Source organism: Tauraco erythrolophus, chromosome 19, assembly GCF_009769465.1.
Source record: "Tauraco erythrolophus isolate bTauEry1 chromosome 19, bTauEry1.pri, whole genome shotgun sequence".
Taxonomy (NCBI): domain Eukaryota; kingdom Metazoa; phylum Chordata; class Aves; order Musophagiformes; family Musophagidae; genus Tauraco; species Tauraco erythrolophus.
The window spans coordinates 5,013,910-5,036,552 of NC_141483.1; the positions used below are offsets into that span (position 1 = coordinate 5,013,910).

The 22,643-nt window shown below is 41.4% G+C and overlaps 1 protein-coding gene across 4 annotated transcripts in view; it reads left to right on the top strand.

The window, feature by feature from the left end:
- Positions 1-84: 84 nt before the first annotated feature.
- The window catches only part of DEPDC5 (DEP domain containing 5, GATOR1 subcomplex subunit), a 46,726-nt gene continuing 24,167 nt past the window's right edge, over positions 85-22,643 (top strand). For all 4 annotated transcript variants that reach the window (XM_086623557.1, XM_086623558.1, XM_086623559.1 and 1 more), the window contains exons 1-25: positions 85-134; positions 1,390-1,507; positions 2,259-2,346; positions 2,925-2,971; positions 3,466-3,551; positions 4,657-4,740; positions 5,421-5,470; positions 6,001-6,070; positions 6,418-6,496; positions 7,414-7,475; positions 8,859-8,928; positions 9,312-9,384; positions 10,068-10,171; positions 10,365-10,439; positions 11,276-11,410; positions 11,890-11,951; positions 12,056-12,129; positions 13,315-13,384; positions 13,894-13,930; positions 14,671-14,791; positions 15,828-16,051; positions 17,610-17,813; positions 18,319-18,454; positions 19,239-19,336; positions 22,259-22,324. In XM_086623557.1, coding sequence (XP_086479683.1) covers positions 1,450-1,507; positions 2,259-2,346; positions 2,925-2,971; positions 3,466-3,551; positions 4,657-4,740; positions 5,421-5,470; positions 6,001-6,070; positions 6,418-6,496; positions 7,414-7,475; positions 8,859-8,928; positions 9,312-9,384; positions 10,068-10,171; positions 10,365-10,439; positions 11,276-11,410; positions 11,890-11,951; positions 12,056-12,129; positions 13,315-13,384; positions 13,894-13,930; positions 14,671-14,791; positions 15,828-16,051; positions 17,610-17,813; positions 18,319-18,454; positions 19,239-19,336; positions 22,259-22,324 — 2,173 coding nt within the window. In that variant the 5' untranslated portion in view covers positions 85-134; positions 1,390-1,449. The remainder of the gene's footprint in view (positions 135-1,389; positions 1,508-2,258; positions 2,347-2,924; positions 2,972-3,465; positions 3,552-4,656; positions 4,741-5,420; positions 5,471-6,000; positions 6,071-6,417; positions 6,497-7,413; positions 7,476-8,858; positions 8,929-9,311; positions 9,385-10,067; positions 10,172-10,364; positions 10,440-11,275; positions 11,411-11,889; positions 11,952-12,055; positions 12,130-13,314; positions 13,385-13,893; positions 13,931-14,670; positions 14,792-15,827; positions 16,052-17,609; positions 17,814-18,318; positions 18,455-19,238; positions 19,337-22,258; positions 22,325-22,643) is intronic.

Genomic DNA, 22,643 nt, shown 5'->3' on the forward strand with positions numbered 1-22,643 from the left:
CCTTCCCACCCGCCTCGGCGGCGGGTGTCACGTGACGCGGGCTCGCCGGCCCCGGATGCGGAAGCGGCGAGCGCTGCCCGGGGAGCCCCGTCGGGACGGTGCCGCTGCGGCCGGCCGGGACGCGGCACCGGCAGGTCAGAGCCCCGCGCTCGCCCCGCTCCGCGGCAAAGGGCGGGGCTGCGCTCCAGCGTGCCGCGGGAGGGCCGGCCCTGGCGGCGCTGGTCCCGCGGCGTTGAGGCGTCAGGGCTTCCCCAGCGCCCGCGGCTGCGCGCCGCCCCCCGCCGCCCTTCCCTGGGGGCTCCGGTGCGGGCCGCCGCGCTGCTGCCCGGCCTCGCTCCGCTAACTCCTGTGTAAACGCGCGGCTGACGGAACGCGGGGGTTAGCGGCCGTAAGCGCCCCGGGGCCATGGGCGCCCGCCGTTCCGCCCGTGCGGGGCAGGTCGCGCTGCGGCGCCCTCGGGGCGAGCCCCGCGGCGGCCGAGGGACCCGCGTCGGTCCCGAGTTTGAAGGTTTTATGGAGTTTACTTTAACAAACTTGGGATGTGCGGGATTTTTTCCCCACCATGTCCTTTGTAGCTCGGTAATTGAGTCGGCTTTGAAAAGCGCATCTGCCAGCTCGGAGCCTCAGTCCGTTTGAAGGGCGTGATTTAAGTTCCTCCGCGTTTTGATTTGGCGTGAGAGCACGGTTATAACTAATGGGTTGTAGCCAGAAGGGCTTATCTGTTAATTTAATAATGTGGCTATAGTCGTTATGAGGAAAACTTTGCTCCCACTGATAATTTTCAGTTTAAATGCACTTCTAAAAGAGTAAATTGTAACAGTAAAGGTCCTCTGTTGAAATATGCTCAATTTTAAGCGAAAGTGGCAGGAAGAAAAAATGCAGCGGTTGATGCAGTTAAAACAAAGTAATGCAAACCGGTGCCTCAAACTTAATGTGTGCTTGGCCTTGTACTTCTGTCACGTTGCCCTCTGCTGGGTACAGCTCTGCTGCCTTGGTGTGAAATCATCCAGTTGTGTGTTCCAGCATCTGTGAAAGGTGTGGAAAAAGACATGTGAAAGAGATGGAATGACAAAACCAGAAGATATAATTGGCAGTGGGCATGGGTCTGAGTATTCATTTTAATGCATTTAACACAAGGTTCAGAATTTACCCTTGAAATATAAAATATATTATTTTAGAGAGCAGCATTAGCTCTCCGACAGAAGTGCTGGTAGAAGCAGTTGTTACTAAACGTTTAGTCTGACATTTCTTAAACTTTGTAACATGCCTGCGGTTCAGGTGTGGCATCCTTGGCTATGTGTTGGTATAACATCCTTTGTTCATGCACAGAGTATAAAGAAGGGCTTCGTAGTGACAAGAGATCTGTGTTTGCTTTCATTTCCATGTTAGGTACACAAGATGTCTTCAACTGTTTTTATTCAAAGTAGCTGAGAAGAACTGGAATTCAAGATGAGAACTAACAAGGTGTACAAGCTCGTCATACATAAGAAGGGTTTTGGAGGCAGTGGTCAGTATCTCCTGGTTCTAACAGTGAGACCAGCCTTTTCTTACTTAATTGAAAGCAATTAATCGATTTATTGATCTTTTTAACAAAACAGTGAAGATGAACTTTGATGTGACAAGCAGTAATATCGGCCAGAGTTTGGAAAACTTTTTCTTACTAGCAAGATGCAGCAGAATAAAATTGTGTTTGTCAGAGCAGAACGATATTGCACCTGTAAAATAAAATTGCTTTGTTCTACCTCTTCCCCTTTTATTGTGTCACTTTTGTTTTAACCTTGTATTTCAGTCACTCGTAATAAGTGACAGACAAGTCAATGACTTGTGACTGTAGATGTGTTTCTGTGTTCTAAGAAAAATGTCACTTGATTGTTCCCTACTTCTGGACTTGAAATCCTAGCATCTTAATAGAGCTTGTTAAGGTTCTATAGCTATCTACTTTCCTGCCGATGCTTGTTTTATGAAAAATAACAAAAGAAGGTTCTGCTTGCCTAATTAAGGCACACTGTTTTGCTGAACAAATCTTTTGTGAAGATTCTGTGATTTGAGAGAAAAGTTTTTGCCCGCAAGAGTGGCCAGGCTGAAGTGGCTGGGCCGGAGCACTGTCGTGCAGTGAATGGAACGCATTGCTGGTGTGTTCATCCTGGGCCAGTGTATTTCTGCATTGCATTGTAAGCTATTGCATACGGACATGGAAGCATCTGTGTTTAGTATATGTCTGTTTATTGCAGTTTTCCTCATTCGTTCTTGTCTTGTAGATGATGAACTGGTAGTGAATCCTAAAGTATTTCTTCAAATCAAGCTGGGAGATGTTGTGGAAATTGCACATCCCAATGATGAATACAGGTGAATTCTCTTTTTGCTGTTTTTTTCTGCCTGAAGAAAAATAAAGGGGATAACTGTAGCAGGAGCTCTTCCTTGAAGTTTGTGGAATTCTTTGTGCTTGATGTTAGTTTGCTGACCTTTCATAGAGTGAGTAGCAACTGAATATAGAGTCTACAATGTCTTTATCCTCTTCATAGAGCTACTGTTACCTAATGGTTGTTCCATCGTATAGTATATCCCAGGCAAAATTAAAACTTCCTGGTCAGCTGTAAAAACATAAACCTTCTTATATGAAGCTCTTCATACTGCAACCCATATCTGAAAAGTAGGAGCGTACTTGTGTGAGGTTCTGAGAAGTTCCTGTGTTACTTTCACATTTAGAGTGCCACCTTTACCTAAAGAGTACCTTATAATTATAATGGGTCTAAAGAACAAGACAGGGTTACAAGCAGAGAGCATGATGTTTGAAGCTTTCTAGAAAACATTAATCCTGCTCTTGAGCTTATTGCACGTTCCGTGTTACTAAATAGTTTAGAGTGATGTGCCAGAGTAGACTTGTTATCTCAACTTGTCTGCCTTTTTTCTTTTTTGTATGCTAGTCCTCTGCTTCTACAAGTGAAGTCGCTTAAGGAAGATTTGCAGAAAGGTAAAACCCTGGGCTCATGGTGTGCATAGTAGGATGACAGACATTGGGCTGTACCTGTGATTGACTAATCTATATATTTTAACTTTGCAAGAGAATCAGTGCTTTGTCTGTTTGGGAATAGGTGGATTATAATTTTATCAGAAAATGAAGAGACAGTTTTGTATCTGCTTTTGGATGAGTAATGTGCGCTGTGATTTAAACAAAATTGGCTTTTTAGTCTTAAATTTTTGTTTCTGCGTTCTCTGACTAGCTTTATATCTTTCTTCTTGTAGGAATTAACTCAGCCTAAACTTTGAGTTTGTCTTGCCTGCTTTGATTTTAATGACTCTTAAACTGGGCCATAGCTGAAAGAAGCTCTGAAAGAAGTTATTGTCTTTTCCTGGGGCCCTAAGTGTTTCACGACAGTCTCACTGTGTTGCTTTTGTGCTTGTAAACCACTTCAGACCTTTTGAGGATGTTCACTTCTCCGTTGTTCTTTCTTATTTTTGTGACAGAAACTATAAGCGTGGATCAGACAGTTGCACAAGTGTTCCGACTGCGACCATATCAGGATGTCCATGTGAATGTTGTTGACCCAAAGGTGTGTGGTTTTGCAACTTTTTTCCATCTGTCCCTTCACTTAGCTCAAAGCACAGCCCTGTGAATTCCCGTCTACAATAGTATTGGAAAAAAGGCATTTATTTTTTATTGAAAGGTATTTAGCCTTCTTTCCTAAGAAAATGAGGCTTTGGCAATTGAACTATTTGTTTGTTACGTGTGCCTTTCGTCTGTCCATACCATCCCTGCTCTCTTTTTGAAGTCTATGGACCAGCTTCAACACAGCTTGATAGAAATTTCAAATATCTTTAAATTCCGGAAATTCAGGATAACCAGGCAGAGTAAAGAGAAATAGTAAGTTGTGGAGAAATCTTCTGGCCGCTGCAGCATCCTGTGAAAGTTCTTTCCCTTTGCAGGCTGGCTAAGAAACACCTGTGGCTCGTTACACTGGGAAAGTTGCCTTGAAACAGGTGCTGCAGCATTCAGCCAGTCACTCTGGGAGATGGGTGGTCAAGTGACCAATAGCCTTGACCCGTCTAGTAAACCACGTGACTCCTGACTATTTAAGGCGAGGTGTTTCCTCCTGAGCTTTGGAGGAGTGTGGGCTTGCTTTAGAGTAGAGCCCAAAGCCTTCCCGTTGCATTGGAACACTGGTCTGCTTGGAGCTGCCTGAAGCCTTCCCGTTGCAACAGTAAGTAGCCTAGTCAAAAGAAGAGCCATGGTATAGATTTGCATTATTTGACACCAGAGAGCCTTGTAAGAGAGGCATCTCTTGTAAATGTCCCATCTATCAAAAGAGCTTCAGTCTGACCTTACGTTCAGCACAAGACAAAAATCTGCAGGAAACATGGAAGTAATTTGTTTTATTTGTGCTTCCTGTTTGCTCTGAGACTTGTAGCACAGATTTAGTCCTTGGGCTTTTTCTGGCTGCATTGTGCAGTGTCTTGCAGCTCACAGCAGTTCCAGGTGAGTGCACAACTTTGGCGGTTACTCTGATGGAACTGCCCTTTGTCTTGCGTCTGTTAGCAGTGTTGACTTGCTTTAGAACGGCCCTCCCTGTGATGTCTGGTTCTTACCAGAACAGACTGAAGAGTGCTTCTTAGAAACAACAAGGAAAAGCTAAGCACTGTTTTTCTTTCCTTTCCCAGGAGGTTACCTTGGACTTGGTGGAGCTGACCTTTAAAGATCAGTATATTGGGCGCGGGGATATGTGGCGACTGAAGAAGAGTTTGGTAAGGCCTCTGCTGTCCTCGTGTTTAGAGCGGAGGAGGTTTTGTACCTTTTTCTTCACTTGCTGTAAAAGAAAATAAGCGTTTTACAAAATGTAGAAATCTGAGGATGAGACCAGTGTCAGCAGCTCCTGGGAACTTATGCTGTAAGTGATGCAGCGGAGTTGGCGAAATGGCTGTACATGTGTTGCAGAAAAAATTAATCCCATCATTTCTTACTCCATTACAGTAATGTTAAGTACTGCCTTGGGCACTGAAAATGTGGCTGGCGTTTTTTTTTTCTTATGCTCTGAATTTTAATGATGTACTACATTTGCAAGGAATTGAATCCAAATGTTTTTCAGATAGAAGTATGCTAAAGGTTCCCCTCTCTGATAGTCCCACTTAATAAGCAGCTATTAGAATATTTTGTTTATGCATCTCTGAAGTGCAGTCTTTGGCTCTTCTAAGCACAGTGAATTAGACAAATAACTCAATAGAAGTTCATATGTGTTAAAAACGATTTTTTTTGTTGTCTCTTGCAGAGGTTCTGTAGGCTGAGATATTAGTAGTAAATATGCTCAGTGGTTTTTGTGATTTTTATGGCAGAGGTCAGGTGTTTGAGCATCAATGTGTTTTTTGTAAATCGATCTGCTCACTCTGAGCCTACTGTTCTTTTAACACCTGTAACTATTCTTTCTTAGGTCAGCACATGTGCATATGTCACCCAAAAAGTTGAATTTGCAGGTATCAGGTCAGTGCCTCCTCTACGTGCTTACTGTTACTTACGGCTTTAGATTAATGAGTCCAGAGTATTCTCCAATTGGAGAATCTTCTGTGAAAAATCCTCCACGTTTTATTGTTCTCTTAGTCTTCTACAGATTTTTCTGCACCATGGGGTGGGGGAAGGCTTCTGTCTGATTTGGAGTGGAAGAAACTAATAGTAGGACAGCCAGCCACACTTGTTGCCTCTGATGAATGCCAAATAATTTTCCTTTTACCTCTTATAATATTCCCCTCCTTCCCAAGATGTATTACTAGTTCAGATAAGGGTTACTTCAGTTGCTGTTGAGATGACAGAGGGACAAGGAAATGTGCAGATACAGAGGGAAATGGCTGTTTGACATCTTTTGGATTCAAGATCAGGTTTTAACCAAATAAACTTCTATCTTCAAGTCATCCTTGAATGTAGATTTTGGTGCATCCCTTATTTGCTCAAATATTGATTCTCTATTCTTCATATTCACTCTGCTTAGCAAATATTCTGCACTCCTTTTCTTCCAGGGCACAGGCAGGTGAACTGTGGGTGAAGAGTGAGAAAGTCACTTGTGGATACATCAGTGAGGACACCCGGGTAAGGTTTCAGGGAGCAGGGGAAAGGATGTTTTTCCCTTCCTTTCCCTGCTGGGTTTCTTGTAATTCTGTCTTGCTTGCAGATTTGTGTGGATCATTTGAATTGGCTGTGTTGTCGGGTGAAAAATGGCAATAAATTCAGGAGAACGAATGATTAGTAAACTTCAACTCTTCTGCACTGGCAGCACTAGGAATTACTTGGGCTGTTGAAATGCCAGCTTGTTAGAGGGGAAGTTCCCTGTAATGCAGTGAGCAGACTCATATAAATTGCTCTGTAAGTTAACTTCTGCATTTGACCCTTTTAGTGAACATATCTTGTTTTAAATAAGATCTCTTATTCCTTTACAGGTGGTCTTTCGGTCCACTTCTGCCATGGTTTATATTTTTATCCAGATGAGCTGTGAAATGTGGGATTTTGATATTTATGGTATGTAAGTAACTGACCTGCCTGGTTGTGAATGTGAATGGCAGCAATCCTTTCTGCCCCTACTAGAAAACTGCCGCTACTGTTTATTTCTGCCACGACTAGAAAACTAAAATATCCTGCTCTGAGGTGTGCTGTGGTGCCTTCTTAGATCCTGAGTTGCAGTGCCGCGCTTTTTTGTCTCCTAGGTATTCCGTAATTCTCCTGTCCCCGTTGTAGGGCCTGGGTACCATTATCTCAGTGATGAAGTCAAGGGGGCCAACTGAGTATGAACCTTGGAAAGGTTTTTCTGTGGACATGAACGTGTTTGGTGATGAGGGCAGGTGCAAGCCTATGTGAATAATGAAAACAGAAATGTATGGAAGTTCTGTGCAAAGAGGACTTTGATATTTTAGACTTCTCTTGACTTTGACTTAGAGAGGAAGCAAAAACCCCACCTTAGCCCAGTTAAAGTCAGCTAGAAGTATTAAAACTTTATGCATTAAGAATGAGTCATTTATCTGTGTCACTGTCCTATTTTTTTTCTGGCTTAATTCTTTAGCAAACCTCTTACCACTTCCTTTGACCATGTGTTTAGGCATATGTAACTGGGCAACTATTCAAAACTGAGCAGGGGATCAGTTGTGCCTACTATGCCTAAAAGATAGTACAGATGCTTTCCCAGCATGCTGCGAATGTGTTGGAAAAATGAATTTAAAGGTCAGATCCTTGTGACAGTAAGAGTCTTGTTTGCATCCTCTGAAACATAGTCATGCTTTTTGATCTTTTTATCATCTTTGCTTTAATGACATTGGCATTCATTATGCACACAGCTGCTCTGATTCTTATGAAAATAATAATCCTAGAATCTCAGGGTTAAATATACTCCATAGTTGAAGCAACTGCTGTTATATGATGCTTTGGAGATGTTTTCTTTGCAGGGGACCTGTATTTTGAGAAAGCTGTGAACGGTTTCCTTGCTGACCTCTTCACAAAATGGAAGGTAAATAGCTGATTGAGTCCATCCTGTTCTGAACGCACAAGTCAATGCCACCTTAATGAGCCCATTGATGTGCCAGTTTGAGGAAGACTCAGGTTGTGTCGGGCAGTGCTAAGCTTTACAGGACTATGAGGGCTGGCTCCTGGGCACCAAAAGAGTGGTTACTGCAGGTCTGCATTAAATCATACGTGTGCCCAGTGACCTCAGTACTGATCTATTGTATCTGCTGTGTTCGTATGATACAGTTTGTGTGGAGGCTCTGGCTGGGCTGAAGTCACTAAATGTGTGATATGGTTGTTTGTGCTTGTGCAATAATGCAGAGGTCTGTTTTACACAATTTTATTTGCTCCAGGACTCGGTTACGAATATTTCCCTGGTACAGTTTATAATGGGTTTAGTGCTTGATGTGCAAGGTTCTTGGAAGTAAATTGCTTCAAAAAACAAAGCCTAGCTACCTCTTGTGGCCAAACAACCCAGAGATGTCTCCTGTTTCAGTGCATGATCTGCCTCAGAGCCAGATACAACTGCTGTTAGCAGTCCTGCAGCAGACTTCCACTGACTTGAGAGGATGTTATCGGTACTCCAAAAAAGGCCTATATAAAATCTACAACCTAAATTGAAGGAATAGCCACACAAGGCAGAAGAGTCTGAAATCCTAAATATCTAACCCCTGTGCATAGTACAGCTCGTGATGGTCCCGAATGTTAAGGAGAGCAGGAGTGTGCCCAACAGATTTCTCTTGTTTTCATTGTGCTTTTTGTCTGCTGGAGAGTTGTTACAGGCACGTCATGCAGGGCTCCTGAAACGCCTGTTTTGCTTTTAGTGCTACTGTACCATGTTGGATACGGGCCTGAGCGGTGCCAGGGCTCACGGGGCTTTTCGAGCTTTACCTTTTGAGGGGGTGGCCAGTGTGTTCTTCACAGCTTAAATCTGTTGTATGCATTAGCACTGTGACTGCTTAGTGAAGTTTTATTTTTTTATTTCTCTGGAATTGCTAGGGGCATCTCTCTAAACCATAAAAAATAAGAATATCAAATTGCTGTGAGTATGTATAAATAAATTGAGTCAACTGCCTTTATTTTTTAAACAAAAATCTTTTATCTTGGCAACTACAGGGAAGAGTTTCTTTAGAGACTAGTGGAGAGTGCTCTCATTAACTGTGATACAGCCTAGAAGCACAGAATCTACAGGACAGACAGTTACATTATTTCATAGAGCCATGTGCAGCACTCATGCAGATGTATTGACACAACAGTCCACCTTTTTCTAGTTACCTTGGGCCTTAGGTGTGAGGGGAACCAGGGTGTTCCTATATGTATATACACACAGTTTTCTGCTGAACGTGACCCTTAAGGTTTTCTTTTTTCATCTGCTCTTCCTGGACAGGAGAAGAATTGCAGTCATGAAGTGACAGTGGTTCTGTTTTCTAGAACGTTTTATGAAGCAAAATCTATAGGTATGTAAATTTTGTATTTTCATGTTTCTTTTTTTTAAACACATCTCCTTTCTTGAAAGTTGGTCACAGGCTGCCAGTGACTTTTTTTCCCTATTTTTCTATGCCCATGTCTAAAGTATTCCCTACCAAGCACAGTGGATACACAGCCACTCTTACGAAAGTACTGCAGTGAAAACCTTACGTAGAAGGATATATGACAAATTTTCCTCATCATACTCAAGCTGTCATACTGTTTTAAAAGCAATTTTAATATTATGTAGGAGATCTGGTATTTCTCAGTTTTTTGTTATTTCTTTGAATGGAAATAACAGCTTCTTACTAGAAAAGATGAGTCATTTCTATACAAGAGCATACAATAATATGTGCTTTTGCTTCTGTTTCAGATGAGTTTCCTGAAATGCATCGTGCATCAATTCGGCAGGATCATGAGGGAAGATTTTATGAAGATTTTTACAAGTATGTCTTCCTCCCAGTTCTTTCACCTCTTGTCTCACAGTGTACGTGCAACCCGTGTGGAGAATATCATGTTATGAACTGTAGGACCTTGCAAGGACTTAAGATGGTGAAAAACATCTCTCTGAAACTGGCAGTAAATTGACGAGTTGTCCCCATTCCATCTGAGAGTGCACGCACACTCATGTTTGCTAAGTCAGTCTTCCACGTGCATGTGAATATTGTGTTGTCAGTGCTCTATTGGAATTGCCAATAAACGTAAAAATTTTTCAGACCTTTACATTCTTGAGTAGAAGAACAGATAGTGCCATTGCTGAAACCCCAAGTGTTTCCAGTTAGGTACTGGAGCTGTCTGACAGTAACAGGTGCAGCTGTCAAAGCTATCATTTGGTTCTCAGCTTGGACTTGTTTGCAGTCTTACTGCTCTGCAGAACGGTGATGCTATTGGACATAGAACGCTGATCGCCCATTTAGAAGTGAGAGATGATTCTGGCTGGGGATGTCCCCAGCTTTGCGTGTGCATTTACGCCTTAGTGATGGCTACGAGCATGCGGTAGTGCTAACGTGCTACCCAGCAGAAGGAAGAAACACCTTTTTGTGCGTTCCTCTTTATAGTTTGTTCATCCCTTCTCACTTCCTCTTCTTAGCTTGCTTCCATGATCCTCATTGAGTTGTGCTCTTTCTAGAGTGGTAGTTCAGAATGAGAGACGAGAAGAGTGGACCTCATTGCTTGTGACCATTAAAAAGCTTTTCATCCAGTATCCTGTGTTGGTACGACTAGAGCAAGCAGGTACAAGAATCTTTCTTTACCGTGCTTTTACACTTTTCTCTCTTTTTTTTTTTCAATATGAATTTTGCCTGTAATTTGTTGGACTGGTAGGATTTACTACAATGCAGTTTTTTGTTTTTTTTTTTTTTAAAAAGCTAGTCTACATAGAGATTATTATTTGTTTTCTTTTTTTTCCTTCTGAACTCTTGTCCAGAGGGCTTTCCTGCAGGTTACAATTCTACCTCGGCACAAGGAAACTACCTGGAGGCCATAAATCTTTCATTCAATGGTAAGTTATAAACAAGGGATAAAAATACATGGGGAGGAACCATTAAAGCAGCTGCCAAAAAATGGGTGTGGACTTCTGTCGCCTGTTCCTTAACACTGTGAAGAGAAGGGGAATGTTGGGTGGTTAAGTTGTCATTTTCAGCCTTAGAAGAAATTTGCGTGTCTCTGGAAAACCAGTGGTGCTCAAATAACTGAGTATTGGCTATTTCAGGCTTCAGGAGCCATTTACCTGAACTTGTTAGGATGAAACTTCTTCTAGCTGTGGGTCTGTATGAGAACCTCTTGGAATAGGAGTTGAAATTTTTAATTATGGAAGCATTTCAAAATCACTTTGGGTCAAATGTGATTTAGGTGAAGCTGATCCATCTTTTTTAGCAGGGAGATGGGTTTGATGAGCTGGAAAGGCTCTCCAAAGATCTGCTTTTTGTGGTTCTGTACATCAGATGTTGCTCTGTCACCTTAGTAGCTGTCTTGTTACTCTCACAGGAGAGAGCACAGGATGTTATTTTAAATGACTAGTAATGGACTTTGCCTTGTTGGGGTTCAAGTTTGTTGGTTTTGGATTTTTTTTGAGGTGTTTTAAATGAAACACTAAGCATGTGAGAAAAATATTCCTTTTTATGTATCTAGTTCCCATCTTCTCTTCTGCCTTAACTCCTCTCTCTCCTGTAGCTTTATTAACATTTATTGGTTGGACAAGGCTCTCTCACGCTTGCATGTGCTTTGTGGAAACTTCTTTAATGTCACTGTTAATAGAGAGTCACCTCCCTTGCTCTGAAAAAAAAAAACATCCAGAATCTTTTTTCTTTTAAAGTATTCCCTAATTCTTTCTCTTAGTGTTCGACAAGCATTACATAAACCGGAACTTTGATCGTACTGGCCAGATGTCTGTGGTCATCACACCTGGTGTGGGTGTGTTTGAAGTTGATCGACTCCTTATGATTCTGACCAAACAGCGGATGATAGACAATGGTAAATAACTGGCAATACTGTACAACCTTTATGATGGCACACATGTATTTGGAAAAGCTCTTCCTTTTTCTTGCTGTGGAAAGGTACCTGTTGTAACTTGCGTACTCTGGAAAGAGGGGTTACAGCTGGAGGACTTGTGTCCACGCTTCATATTGAAATGGGCAGATTTTCAGAGAGCTTATAGGCATGTTATTTCTTTTGTTTGTGATAGAGAACTTCATCTGTCCATGCAGACGTTTCGCTTAAAGAATAATCTTCCATGACTTGCATTAATTTAGGAGAAACATTTCTTATATCCTCACTGGCACTGTTGGTTTGTGACCATACCATGGGACTGTTAACTAACATTTTCACTATAATTACATCTTAAAATCTGATATGAATACAAATTGGCCCTTCAGCTCAAATTGATGATCTGTTTTGACTTAGCATCAGTCCTGCATGGTAGATAGCCGAACTCTACTGTTCTTTGTTTACAGGGATAGGCGTGGACTTGGTATGCATGGGAGAGCAACCATTGCATGCTGTACCACTCTTTAAGGTAATGCATGTTTCCTTTGCCTTCTCTCTGCTCCTACTCGAAATGTTACTCCTTTTGTGACTAGCGAGACACAACTAGTTGCTGTGCTTCTGAATTACTTACAGCTCCATAATCGCTGTGGACCTGGTGACTCCAGGTTGGGTGATGACTACAATATTCCTCACTGGATAAACCATAGGTAGGTGAACTGTATTAGCCTTTGCTAAACACTTCTGCTTCACTTTCCTCTTTATAATCTACTGAATTCCCTTTCTTCTGTCATTGTTTATTTCCTCTGCTCTCCTTGTGAAGCAAAGACATCTATTACAATAGTCTTGCAGAACTAGGAATGTTCTTGCAGAGCTCTGGGCATTAATGCAACGTATCAGAGATGACAATTGCAATTTGTCATCAGGCAATTTGCAGAATAAAAGGTCTTGATCTTAAGCTCTCTTTCCAGCTAACTTAGTTCTATCCTTTAGCTATGCTTGAAGGTCAGGAAACTAAACAAAAAATACAATCACTTCAACCAGATTGGTGGTTAGTGAAAACAAATACATCCCAAATGAACAGTTAGAGAAAATGTGGATAACATGGATAAACGTTGTAACAGTTGCAGGAGACACTGAGGCTCAGTGTTACACTGCTTCACTCCAAGGCATGGTAGGTTTCCTTTCTGCTTTCTGTTGAACATTCTGTGCCATAATACTCTCTCTTCTTTCCCTACACGTAGAATTCAGGGCTGAGGATGAAAACGATCTCCTCAGTCCTTATTCTGCTGTAGGATTTTTTTTTCTCTGTTTTAATACCTCATTTTACGTGCGTGCATTAACTGACTGTCCTGACCAATTACCACTCGTGTGTTGCCTATACCCAGTATTTTCGAGTGGCTGGAAGGCTTCTGATCTTTGCCATAGATGGAAAGGGTGTTTGAAGGCTTATAATAAGGCAGGATTTAAAAGCTTCTGATGATGAGAAACAGGTCTTAATTAATAAAGTATTTCAAATGGGAGAAAGTGTGTAGTTTTCAAGCAGCTGATGTGAGTCATTACTGTCATGTAAATTAGGGAAGGACTTGTGTGAACTGCACAGTACTGTGTAGACAGTGAAAGTGGATACCTTTCTGTAGAAGGAGGAAGTGAAGTGGGGAATGCAGATGCAAGCATGTTAAGAGGAGGTCTAGACTGGGGCCGTGTGGGAATCAAGGAAAGAGTAGCTTCTCCCAAGTTAACCATCTGTCAGTGTTTTCCGTGTGTTGTCTTACGCAGAGAAAGGTATCCCCTTTCTCCATCGAATCCTCGAATTCACGGGCTGTTTGCTGTGGAACTAACCAGCTGTGTTCAGTTCTTAGAAGACAGCTGAGCCACCCTGTTTTTCCTTTCAGTTTCTACACATCCAAAAGTCAACTCCAGTGTAACAGCTTCACTCCACGGATCAAGCTGGCAGGAAGGAAAGTAGGTATCTTCCTGATTTATCTTTTCTTCTTGCTAGCTTGTCAGTTACCTTTTCTCAGCCAAGCATTAGACTCTTTCTAGCAAGTATTCCAACAGCCGTGACTAAGTTTGTGTGTTAAAAGACAGTGAAAGCAAAGCTGTAATGATTGTTGTAGGGATTGTGAATGAGAGACTAGTATGTAGGTCTTTCAAGGAGAAATGTTTTAGCCACCATAAAAATTAGATTTTCATTCTATAATGAAGAATTCCATGGAGAGGAAGAGAGGTGTTGACAAAGATGTGGGTTTTTATATGGGTTTTTGACTGAGTATCAGTAATTAATACTTCTGAAGTGGTCTGACTGCCTTCTCAGTCAGCAGGATAAATTTTAAATCTGATGCTTGATCACACTGGGAGGTATTTCCTTAGAACATGCTGACTGTCTCCCTTCTCTCTGTCTTTTCTCTTGCTCGTTTTTTTTTTGTTTGTTTGTTTTTGTCACATCACACTTCCTTTGTTGGACCCTCCAGCCACTGACTGAGAAAGCAAAAAATAACCGAGATGCCTGTGAGTAACTCTGTTCTGGAATGATCTATCCCACTAACTCCCAAACTAACAAACAGCTGTAGTAAAACAATGACACTTCAGCAAAGACACTCCTGATGAGAGGCAGGAAGGGACAATTGTTGCTGAAAACCATCAAAACCACACAGTCGTTATCCATGGTGTTAATGTGCATATATCAGTTGCCTTCTTGGCAAATAACTAATATGGAGGGGTGAGTTTCTGTCCTGGCTGCTTGTCACCTGGCTAGAGGAATAGGTGGTATCAGGCTGGTGTGCTAGTGGTACTGTTGGTGGGAGTAGGACAGGAGGGCATTCACTGGCTTGGGATGTCCTCGGTGCCGTAACCACAGAATGACAGTGGGGGAAGCCTGCGTTCTTCTAATACCACTTCGTTTCAGGAAGGTGAGCGTTTTAAAAGTCAGGCTGTACATTCTTTCAAAGATGCTTTTAAAAGTGCAGTTCCCTCGTGAGGAACTTGAGGCATCTGTTCGTACAGGGATCGATTTATTGATTATTAATTTAATGTCTTGGATATATGAGGGAAAGATATTAAGGCCTCAACAACCCTGATTCAGAGGCACCAAACTTGATAATTAAGCTGCTCCAGCTGTTCTGCTCTTGGGACTTATGTGTGTGATTTCTTTTGGAATAGATACTTAGTGTTGAGAGTTGGATACTTCTAAGGTGCAGATTTTGAACATTCTCTAAAGAGCTTCCAGTGCTATATGATTTTTATTTCAGCATTAGGGGCTCCAAAAGATGCTGAGAATGCCCTGCCTATCCAGGTGGATTATGATGGCTACGATGCCCAGGTGTTCAGACTGCCAGGCCCATCCAGAGCCCAGCGCTGTACCACTTTCAGGTAAGAGGCTTGTGAGTGCACTAGTTCTAGAGTAGCCATGTTATGGTGTGTTTCTTGATGCATAAAATGCTTTGAAAAATACAAGGACAGTTAAGCTCCACGTGCTTACAATTGAACAAAAAGCTTTATCTGTAGCTAGTATTTATGACTGATTGCCAGGTATTTTACTTTTAAGATAGTGCGTGGGATCTAGAAGAAGGCATAAGGATACTTTTTCCTTACATCATTAATTTTGTCTGAAGTAGAATGAAGGTAGTCTTGCTAAGTTCCTAGCAGGTTTTGCAAGCTGTGTTAGAAAGTACTTGCACAGGCTTGTAGAAATAGCATTAATTGGGCGCTCTGCTTAGTAACTGGTGCTGAACGTAGAGTGGTGGAGAGTCTTCCCTGAAGATGATGCCTTTCTGAATGAGAGAAGAAACAGAGAAACTGAGCGCAGGTTCTCAGGTATTCTGTGGCCTTTCCTCTGAGAAGAAAGGCTAATTATCCGCAGGTCCTGGCCAAATTCATTGAACAACTTAGAAATTTTAGTGCTTTTTCAGGAACGTGGGATTGATGAACTTGTTTCAAAGTATTTTTTAGCTGTGTTTCAGTAGTATTGCCTAAATCTGAGGAAGCCGTGCATGTGGACTCGCTTGTTAATATGAGGAGCTTTTAGAAATCCATGCTGGATGATGCCAGTACAATTTAACAGAGTTAATAATTCGAAGTAGTTTCCTTGTAGCTATGTGTTCCTAGCACTGTAGGCTCAGGTCTAGTACCATCTAGGCCACATCTACGTTACCAGCTTGGCCTGTAGAATTGCATAAAGAGTTGAGCATGCTGTTTTCACAGCTGTGTTGTTCTTCTCTTGTATGATGCACAAAAGTATATAGTACCCACATAGTCAAAAAAATAGTGATAGCCTCCTTGTAGTCTTCTTCTTGAGTTCACCTATTGAGTGTTGAGTCTTTTATGTGACTTGGGCCTGTTCAAGCTCCTTGATGACCCAGGAATTAATCTCTTTTTCATATCACTGGACATATCTCTCTATTTTCAGCAGGTCTGTGAGGGAGAGAGAAAGTCGTACCAGAAAGAGCTCTAGTTCCTACGACGTCTCGTGCAGCCCTTCTCTGCAGAGCCGCACGCTGCCCTCAGAGGAGGTGAGGAGCCAGGCTTCTGATGACAGCTCACTGGGAAAGATCTCCAACATCCTGATGATCCCACGGCCTCATCTGCACCAGTGTGAAGTCAGCAGCTCTTTGGGCTATACCAGCACCAGAGGTCAGCCTAAGGCAGATGGGAAAGTACCTTAGGTGATGAGGGAGGAGAGAGAAGATGGGAGCTTGTGTGGCTACTGCCAGGCCAGCGCTTGGGAAGTGGTGCTTATATCAGCATTCGTGGTACACCTTTTCCACAGCTCCAGCTATGGCTGGATGCGTGTTCTCCCTTTGTTACCCTTGTCCAATTCCATTGTTGGTTTGTTGTTTTTTTTTTCTTAATTGGCTTGTCCTAAATTGAAGTGTCCTGACACTGATTTGCTCTTTTCCCTTGTCTATTGACTTCTTTCATATTTGACTGTTCTCCCGTGCCTGCCTGCAAATGTGAACAAGTAACTTTTTATTATCCAGGTCACCTATAATCTGTCAAATGAGAATTGGCCTTAGCAGTGAGCCCTGGGGAATCCTGCTTATAACTCTCTCTATGGGGATTAGTTGTCATTAAGAGTCACTTTCTGGATTCTTCCTTGTCACAGCATACTGCTGAGCTATCTTGGTGTGTTAGCAGTGTTGGCAGTCTCCTTTTTTTCCTTCAAGTTTACTTTTATTCTCAGACAGTATGTGGTATCTTCTACAAACCCAACTAATTTCTAGGTAAATTGTGTTCCTCCTGTAATGTCTTGATTTTCTGTAAAATTCTATCCCTGAAAACTCTCTATGTTTTTCTTTCGTGTCATGCTGTATGACAACTGATACCATAGTTATGCTGTTACAGGAGTTGGGTTTACTGGTGTAGAACTGCTATCCAACAGTGTACTTGATGTTGCATTTACCTTTCATATTTTCCCATGTTGTCAGTTAATATACACTTTTTTTTTGTTACTTCTGTTAATCCTTTAACTTGAAGGATAGTCTTTTGATCCAGCTGAGGGTGTGCAGCTGGAAGGGGATGTGTGTGGAATAGGACTGGTGGGGAGGGAAGACTCAGAGTAATAGAGATTTTTCACGTTTTGGTTGACAGCATAGAGTGATAATTCCTTCTCTTTGGGATTTATGTTGATCAGAGTAATTGCTACTTAGTCATCTGGCTTATTTCTCCTATTTCTAAATAACTGCACTTCTGTTCTACATTGAATAGTAATGACTAACTGCTAGCTTGCTGAGATTGTGTCCCATGTCTTCTGGAAGTAATCTCGGATTTCAGTGGTCAAATCTGAATGTCACAAAAAACATATGTTGCTCAGTTGTAGCTTCTGCTCTGTCTTTGCTCATCCTGAAGTTTCTGGTGCGTCAGTCTCTTAAATTCTCAGGAATTCTCAAAGCTCTGAGTAATTCTTCGTAGTTGTCTTAGCAAGTGGTTTCTTCATGGCTTCATTTAGTATGAAGTGACACAGTATACAGCAATGCTGTAATGGCAGATGAAATATTCTTTCTTTTCTAGATTCTTGTTTACATTGTAACTTGCAGACTGGATTGAAATTGCTTTCAGCTTCTCTCCCAGCCTACTCCTCAGCTCTCTGTATTCCCACTTACCCTGGGGAATCTTTGTATCCCTAAGCAATTCATTCTCTGTTGCTCGGCTTCCGCGTGATCTCATGTTGACTTTAAGTTGTGTTTTCTAGATGTCCTTGAGAACATGCTGGAGTCTCAGCAACGTGACTCCAGTGCCCCTGGGAGGTTCCATGTCGGCAGTGCAGAATCCATGCTGCACATTCGGCCTGGGGGCTACACACCCCAGCGCGCACTGATAAACCCGTTTGCCCCATCCCGCATGCCCATGAAGCTTACATCTAACCGGAGGCGCTGGATGCACACTTTTCCTGTGGGTATGTCTGTTTCATTGCATATTAGATTGCTGTTACTTGTTCCTTGTCCAAGCATTAACGCACCAAGAGAACCAGTGTGAACTCTGGCGTCCTGAAGTAACAGGCTGAACTGAGTGTGTGGGCTTGATAATACAGAGATCCTCTTTTTGAAAATATTGCCATCTGTTGGAAAACTGGCAGTATCAGGTACTGTGGAACAGTCCTACAGTAGATGGAGGCTGTTGAAGTGAATCATAACTATAATTTGGGTTGACTTTCAGGTGCTGAATTGTTCTCATACTTGTTCAGTGCCTTGTAAGTAGGTCCTCCGAAAAGGTTTAAAAGAATATCCTGCTTCACTGGCTTCAGGGAAGATGCCAGAGGCTCAAGTCTTTGAAGATTTCATAAACTTGCTTTCCTAATTTCCATTAGTTAGCGTTGCCTGTGGTGTTGACAAAAGGAGGGTACAAGCAACTGAAGAGTCTATGCAGATGTGGTGATTAATGATCAAACTGTAACTGTGTAGGTCCATCAGGAGAAGCTATCCAGATCCATCATCAAACCCGTCAGAATATGGCAGAAATGCAGGGCAGTGGGCAGCAGGATTTGACACATTCCTCTGCTGAGCTGCTGGAGCTGGCTTACCATGAGGCAACTGGCAGGTGAGGTCCTTAGGATGAACATCCCTTTTCCTTAAAATTTCATGTATGTTACAGTAAGGCTGTTACAGATTGTGATCTTTAAGTTTAATAATATGTTGAGGTTTTTTTGCTGCTATCTTCAAGCAGTCCTTCAGGTAATGGCACTGCCTAATTACTCTTTTGTGCTTTTTTTCCTTTTTATAGGGAAATTGTTGTCCTATATTATACTTTGTATTTTCCTTTAGAATACTCTAATCTCTTTCTGTGTTGCATAATTTTAATATGACATCGTCCTCACCAACTTCGTTCCTTAGTTCTACTTTAAAAAAAATTATTACCTTTTCATTACTTCATAAGTACATCCTAGTGTGCTAAAGTATCTTGTCATTAATGCCAATCACTTTTGTCATGTTCTTGATAATTCTTTTTCTTGATCTCTTTGTGGTCTCTGTGGGTGACGTACTCATCCAAAGCAATTTGCTCAGTATGGAATATTGGTTTTATAGACCGTGAAATCAGGTCTGTAAATAACTAGCTAAGTTTTATTTCTCTCCTGGGAGGTACATGAGTATAGTGCATTGGTTATTGCAAGAGGCAAAGAACAAACAGTATGAACAGATGTAGAATATTGTTACAGCCTTCGCTGCGCTGCTTTTGTGCCTGTTACCATCTCTGCAAACATCATTAAAAGCATGGTTTCACCACTGGCTCAGCTGAGACAACAGGCTCGTTACTGGTTACATCAGCAAGGAATGGCATGAGTGAGAAAAGCTTGCCTAATACAGGGTATTTTGTTTTTCTCCAGACATGTCAGCTCTCGACATCCTGGTGACAGTGCCTCTTTCCTGACCTTCACTGGAACAGAGGAGTACTCTAATGGTCTGGCTGGCAGCAACAGCGGAGGTAACAAAGCAATGGTAGAGCATGGAGTTGGGATAGAAGACAGTGACAAAGTAATAGAGCAGAAGTCAGGGAAGGTGGGTGGACTGGGCGTTACAAAGTAGAAGGAATCACGAATGGAAAAGCAGTTTCCAACTTGAGTGATCAATTAATGCTCTTACTTGGACTTTTTGGTGCTTGGTAGTTTTCTGTGTTGGTTTGTTGGGTTTTGGGAGTTTTTTGGTTTTGTTTCCTGTGTCTCTACTTCTCTAGGTAGGTCTTATAAATTTTAGTGTAGAAAGATGCTCATTGTTTACATACAATAAGCTCTCAGGCAGTTGCTTAGTTCCATCATATGCACTGGTACTGTTCAGAACTTCTTTCTTCCGGGTGAGCTTGCCTTAAGATGTCACACTTTGGATGAAGAAACTTGTTTGAATACATATATATCTTACATATGCAAGCTGATGAAAAGAATAAAGTGAGGTCGTATCTAGGTTTTGAGAGAAGCTGTAAAAAAGCAGATTTATTTTGCATGGTAAGTTCTGGGATTCATTGTTTTCTAGTATTTCTTGTCATTATCTACAAATGTACTTTCTCCAGATTTTAAGTACTTGAAACATGGCAGTGTTTATACTAAATGTTATTCACACAGCCCAAAATATTTCATCACATTTTTGACAGAAGACACGTGTTTGTACATTCAGTTGAAGATTAGCACTGTCTTAACTTACCCAGACACTTTAATTAGTGGAAATTCTCAACATTTCTTTTGAATCCTGTTAAATGGAACCATACTAAGCGTTCTGTTGTGTTGTCTGTATTTTGCAACCTACTTTCTGATTTTATGGATGTGGTTTTTAGATAGGCACATGGAAAAAAAAATGATCTTTTGGACTCTAGCATTCAAGATTTATGTTCTTTTTTTAGTTTTAAAAACAAATTTTGTCCTTCTGAATTACGTTTGGATAAAAACAATTGTTTGCCCCTATACTCATACCTTGAAGAGCCATAAAGAAGTTAGCAGACTTTATTTTCCTGTGTCTCTCTTTGTGTTCACATAATTGCATTACAAGTGATTTAGTTCTGTTGTTTCCTTCTGTGGATTTAGTCTGAATACATTTCACTTTTTTACTTTTTTTTTCCCCCCACCTTCCAGATAGACTTTGTTTCTTCTCGCAATAGCTAAACTGCAGTTCAGCTGCTGAATACAATTTGCACAACGTAGATGCAGAGCATATCCTGCCAATAAACACACTTGCATTTTATAGAAGGCTTTTGTACCTGTAGATTGGATACAAATCATGCATGTGGTGGAAGATACTCTGTGTGGGTCTTGGTGGAAGTCATTAGGAACACCTTGGCTGACTAAAGTGTGGCCAGCTGTGGCTGCCACACTGTGACTCAGTGATTTAATGTTGTTTCTCCCTTACGGCTTGATTCACCTGTGAAATGAAATTGGTTTTTCTTTTTATTGTTTTTAATTTCCAAAAATAGAATTTCTCAGTGAGCCTGGTTCTCGTCTGCTGCCCACAGCATGTTTTGCTGCAGCATGGGCTTCACAATGAACATCTGTTTACGTTGACGTTCAGCACGTTGTCTCTATTGTCCGGCAGATGGTAGATGATAATTCAGAGGAAATAAATCTTGTTGCAATTCCCTAACTAGATGGCAGATGGCACCCGTGGAGTTGGTGAAAGATGAATGCCAGTCTGAGCCAGCTCCTCTGCTGTTTTACGGGCATCATCGAGGAAGCAGATGACCGTTCTTTCTGTCAGTAAATGCTGTTTAGAGTAACAGCTATGATGTTGCTATCAATTTCCTGGATAAATCTAAAGTTGGTTGTATCAAAATGGCTCCTTTTAAATGTTTGGAGGCTTACCGAAATTTGTATTTTGATAAATGCCTTTTAAGCCAGCAATTTTTCTTGTCTCCTTAGCTGCTCGTTTCCTCTCAGGTACCACAAGAGCTGTTTGTGCAGCTACACTGGTGAACCAGCTCAGGAAACTGATTCAAATGAAGAGTAACTGGGGTTTTTCTTTGCTGTGTGGATTGTTTCACTGTAACTGCACTAATATTGATGCAAATACCACAGACATGTCACATGGGAACTAGGAAGAACTGGTCAAGGGGTACCGTAGCATCTCGTTGGCTTAGTGTTCACTGAGCTGCAGTTTTAGTATCTATTTTCCAGGTTAATAGGTTGCTTAGAACAAATCTATTTGACAGTGAGAAAAATCATAGTGTCTTAAATACTAATCAGAACTTAAATATACATTTTCATTAGTCTTAAGTCCCTTGCTAGTCTTTATTTAGGTTAGTATAAACTGAATAAAGTGAATTTTGCTCAGAAACTGAGCATCTCTTCAATAGCTATCATTTTATCTCCTTTCACAATGAATAAGAACTTCCTTACGATTCTTAGTGAAGTATGGGCTGAGGTGTATCTTACATGTTGAAACATGATGGAAGTTGCTACTACCATGTTTTCAGAATGTGGTAGTTTTAAGCAGTCTGTAGTTAATATATTGGACCTGTTTAGGGGCACTGAAGGTTTTGGGTACTGAAGGCATTTGAAAGTACTTAGCTGCTGAGACCTTGAGGTTAGCAAGCTAAATGATTACAGGAGATTTTTCTTTTTTTGTTATTTGCTTTTTTTTATGACATCTACTTTTCAAGATGTATTTCACCATTTTGGGGAGGTTGTTTTTCATTTATTTTTAGCTACTGAACACTTTTAATGCAGTCTTCAAATTTCATCCAAGATGTCATTTTTTCTTCATTAGTTGGCTTTGTGTATTTTTCTGCTACGCAGAACCGTGAGTTCCTCCCACTGAGAGAAATGCCATATTCTTAGAACATTTGCATGCTTTTGGTTTATTTTTATTTGAAATGAAAGTGAAGTGCATAATTGCTTAAAATAAAATACTTATTTCTTTCTTGTAGGGATGAACCTTAAAACTCAGAACAAGAATTCCTTGGAAGATGCTGTCTCAAACTCTCCGGATCCAAGTAAGCAGGAGAAAGGTTTAGAAAAAAGTTTACATAGGGATAGGGAGGGAAAGGGCACGTACATATATAGAGGCATCAGGAGGTGGTAGGCAAGAAACTGAGGAGCCTGCTTGTCTTCTGGCAGTAGCTTATTTTGCTCTGCAGTAATTTGCAGGATCTCCCTCTACTGTGTGTCTCACTGTGATTGCAGTTCTGTATCTTAAGAATATGTGAAACTGGTTGTCATATTACATCTGAAAGTCTTTCCGTACCAGACACAATTATGCAAAAACCTAAAGCTGCTGACCTCTTACCTGCCTCTCAATATGAAAAGTTTGCT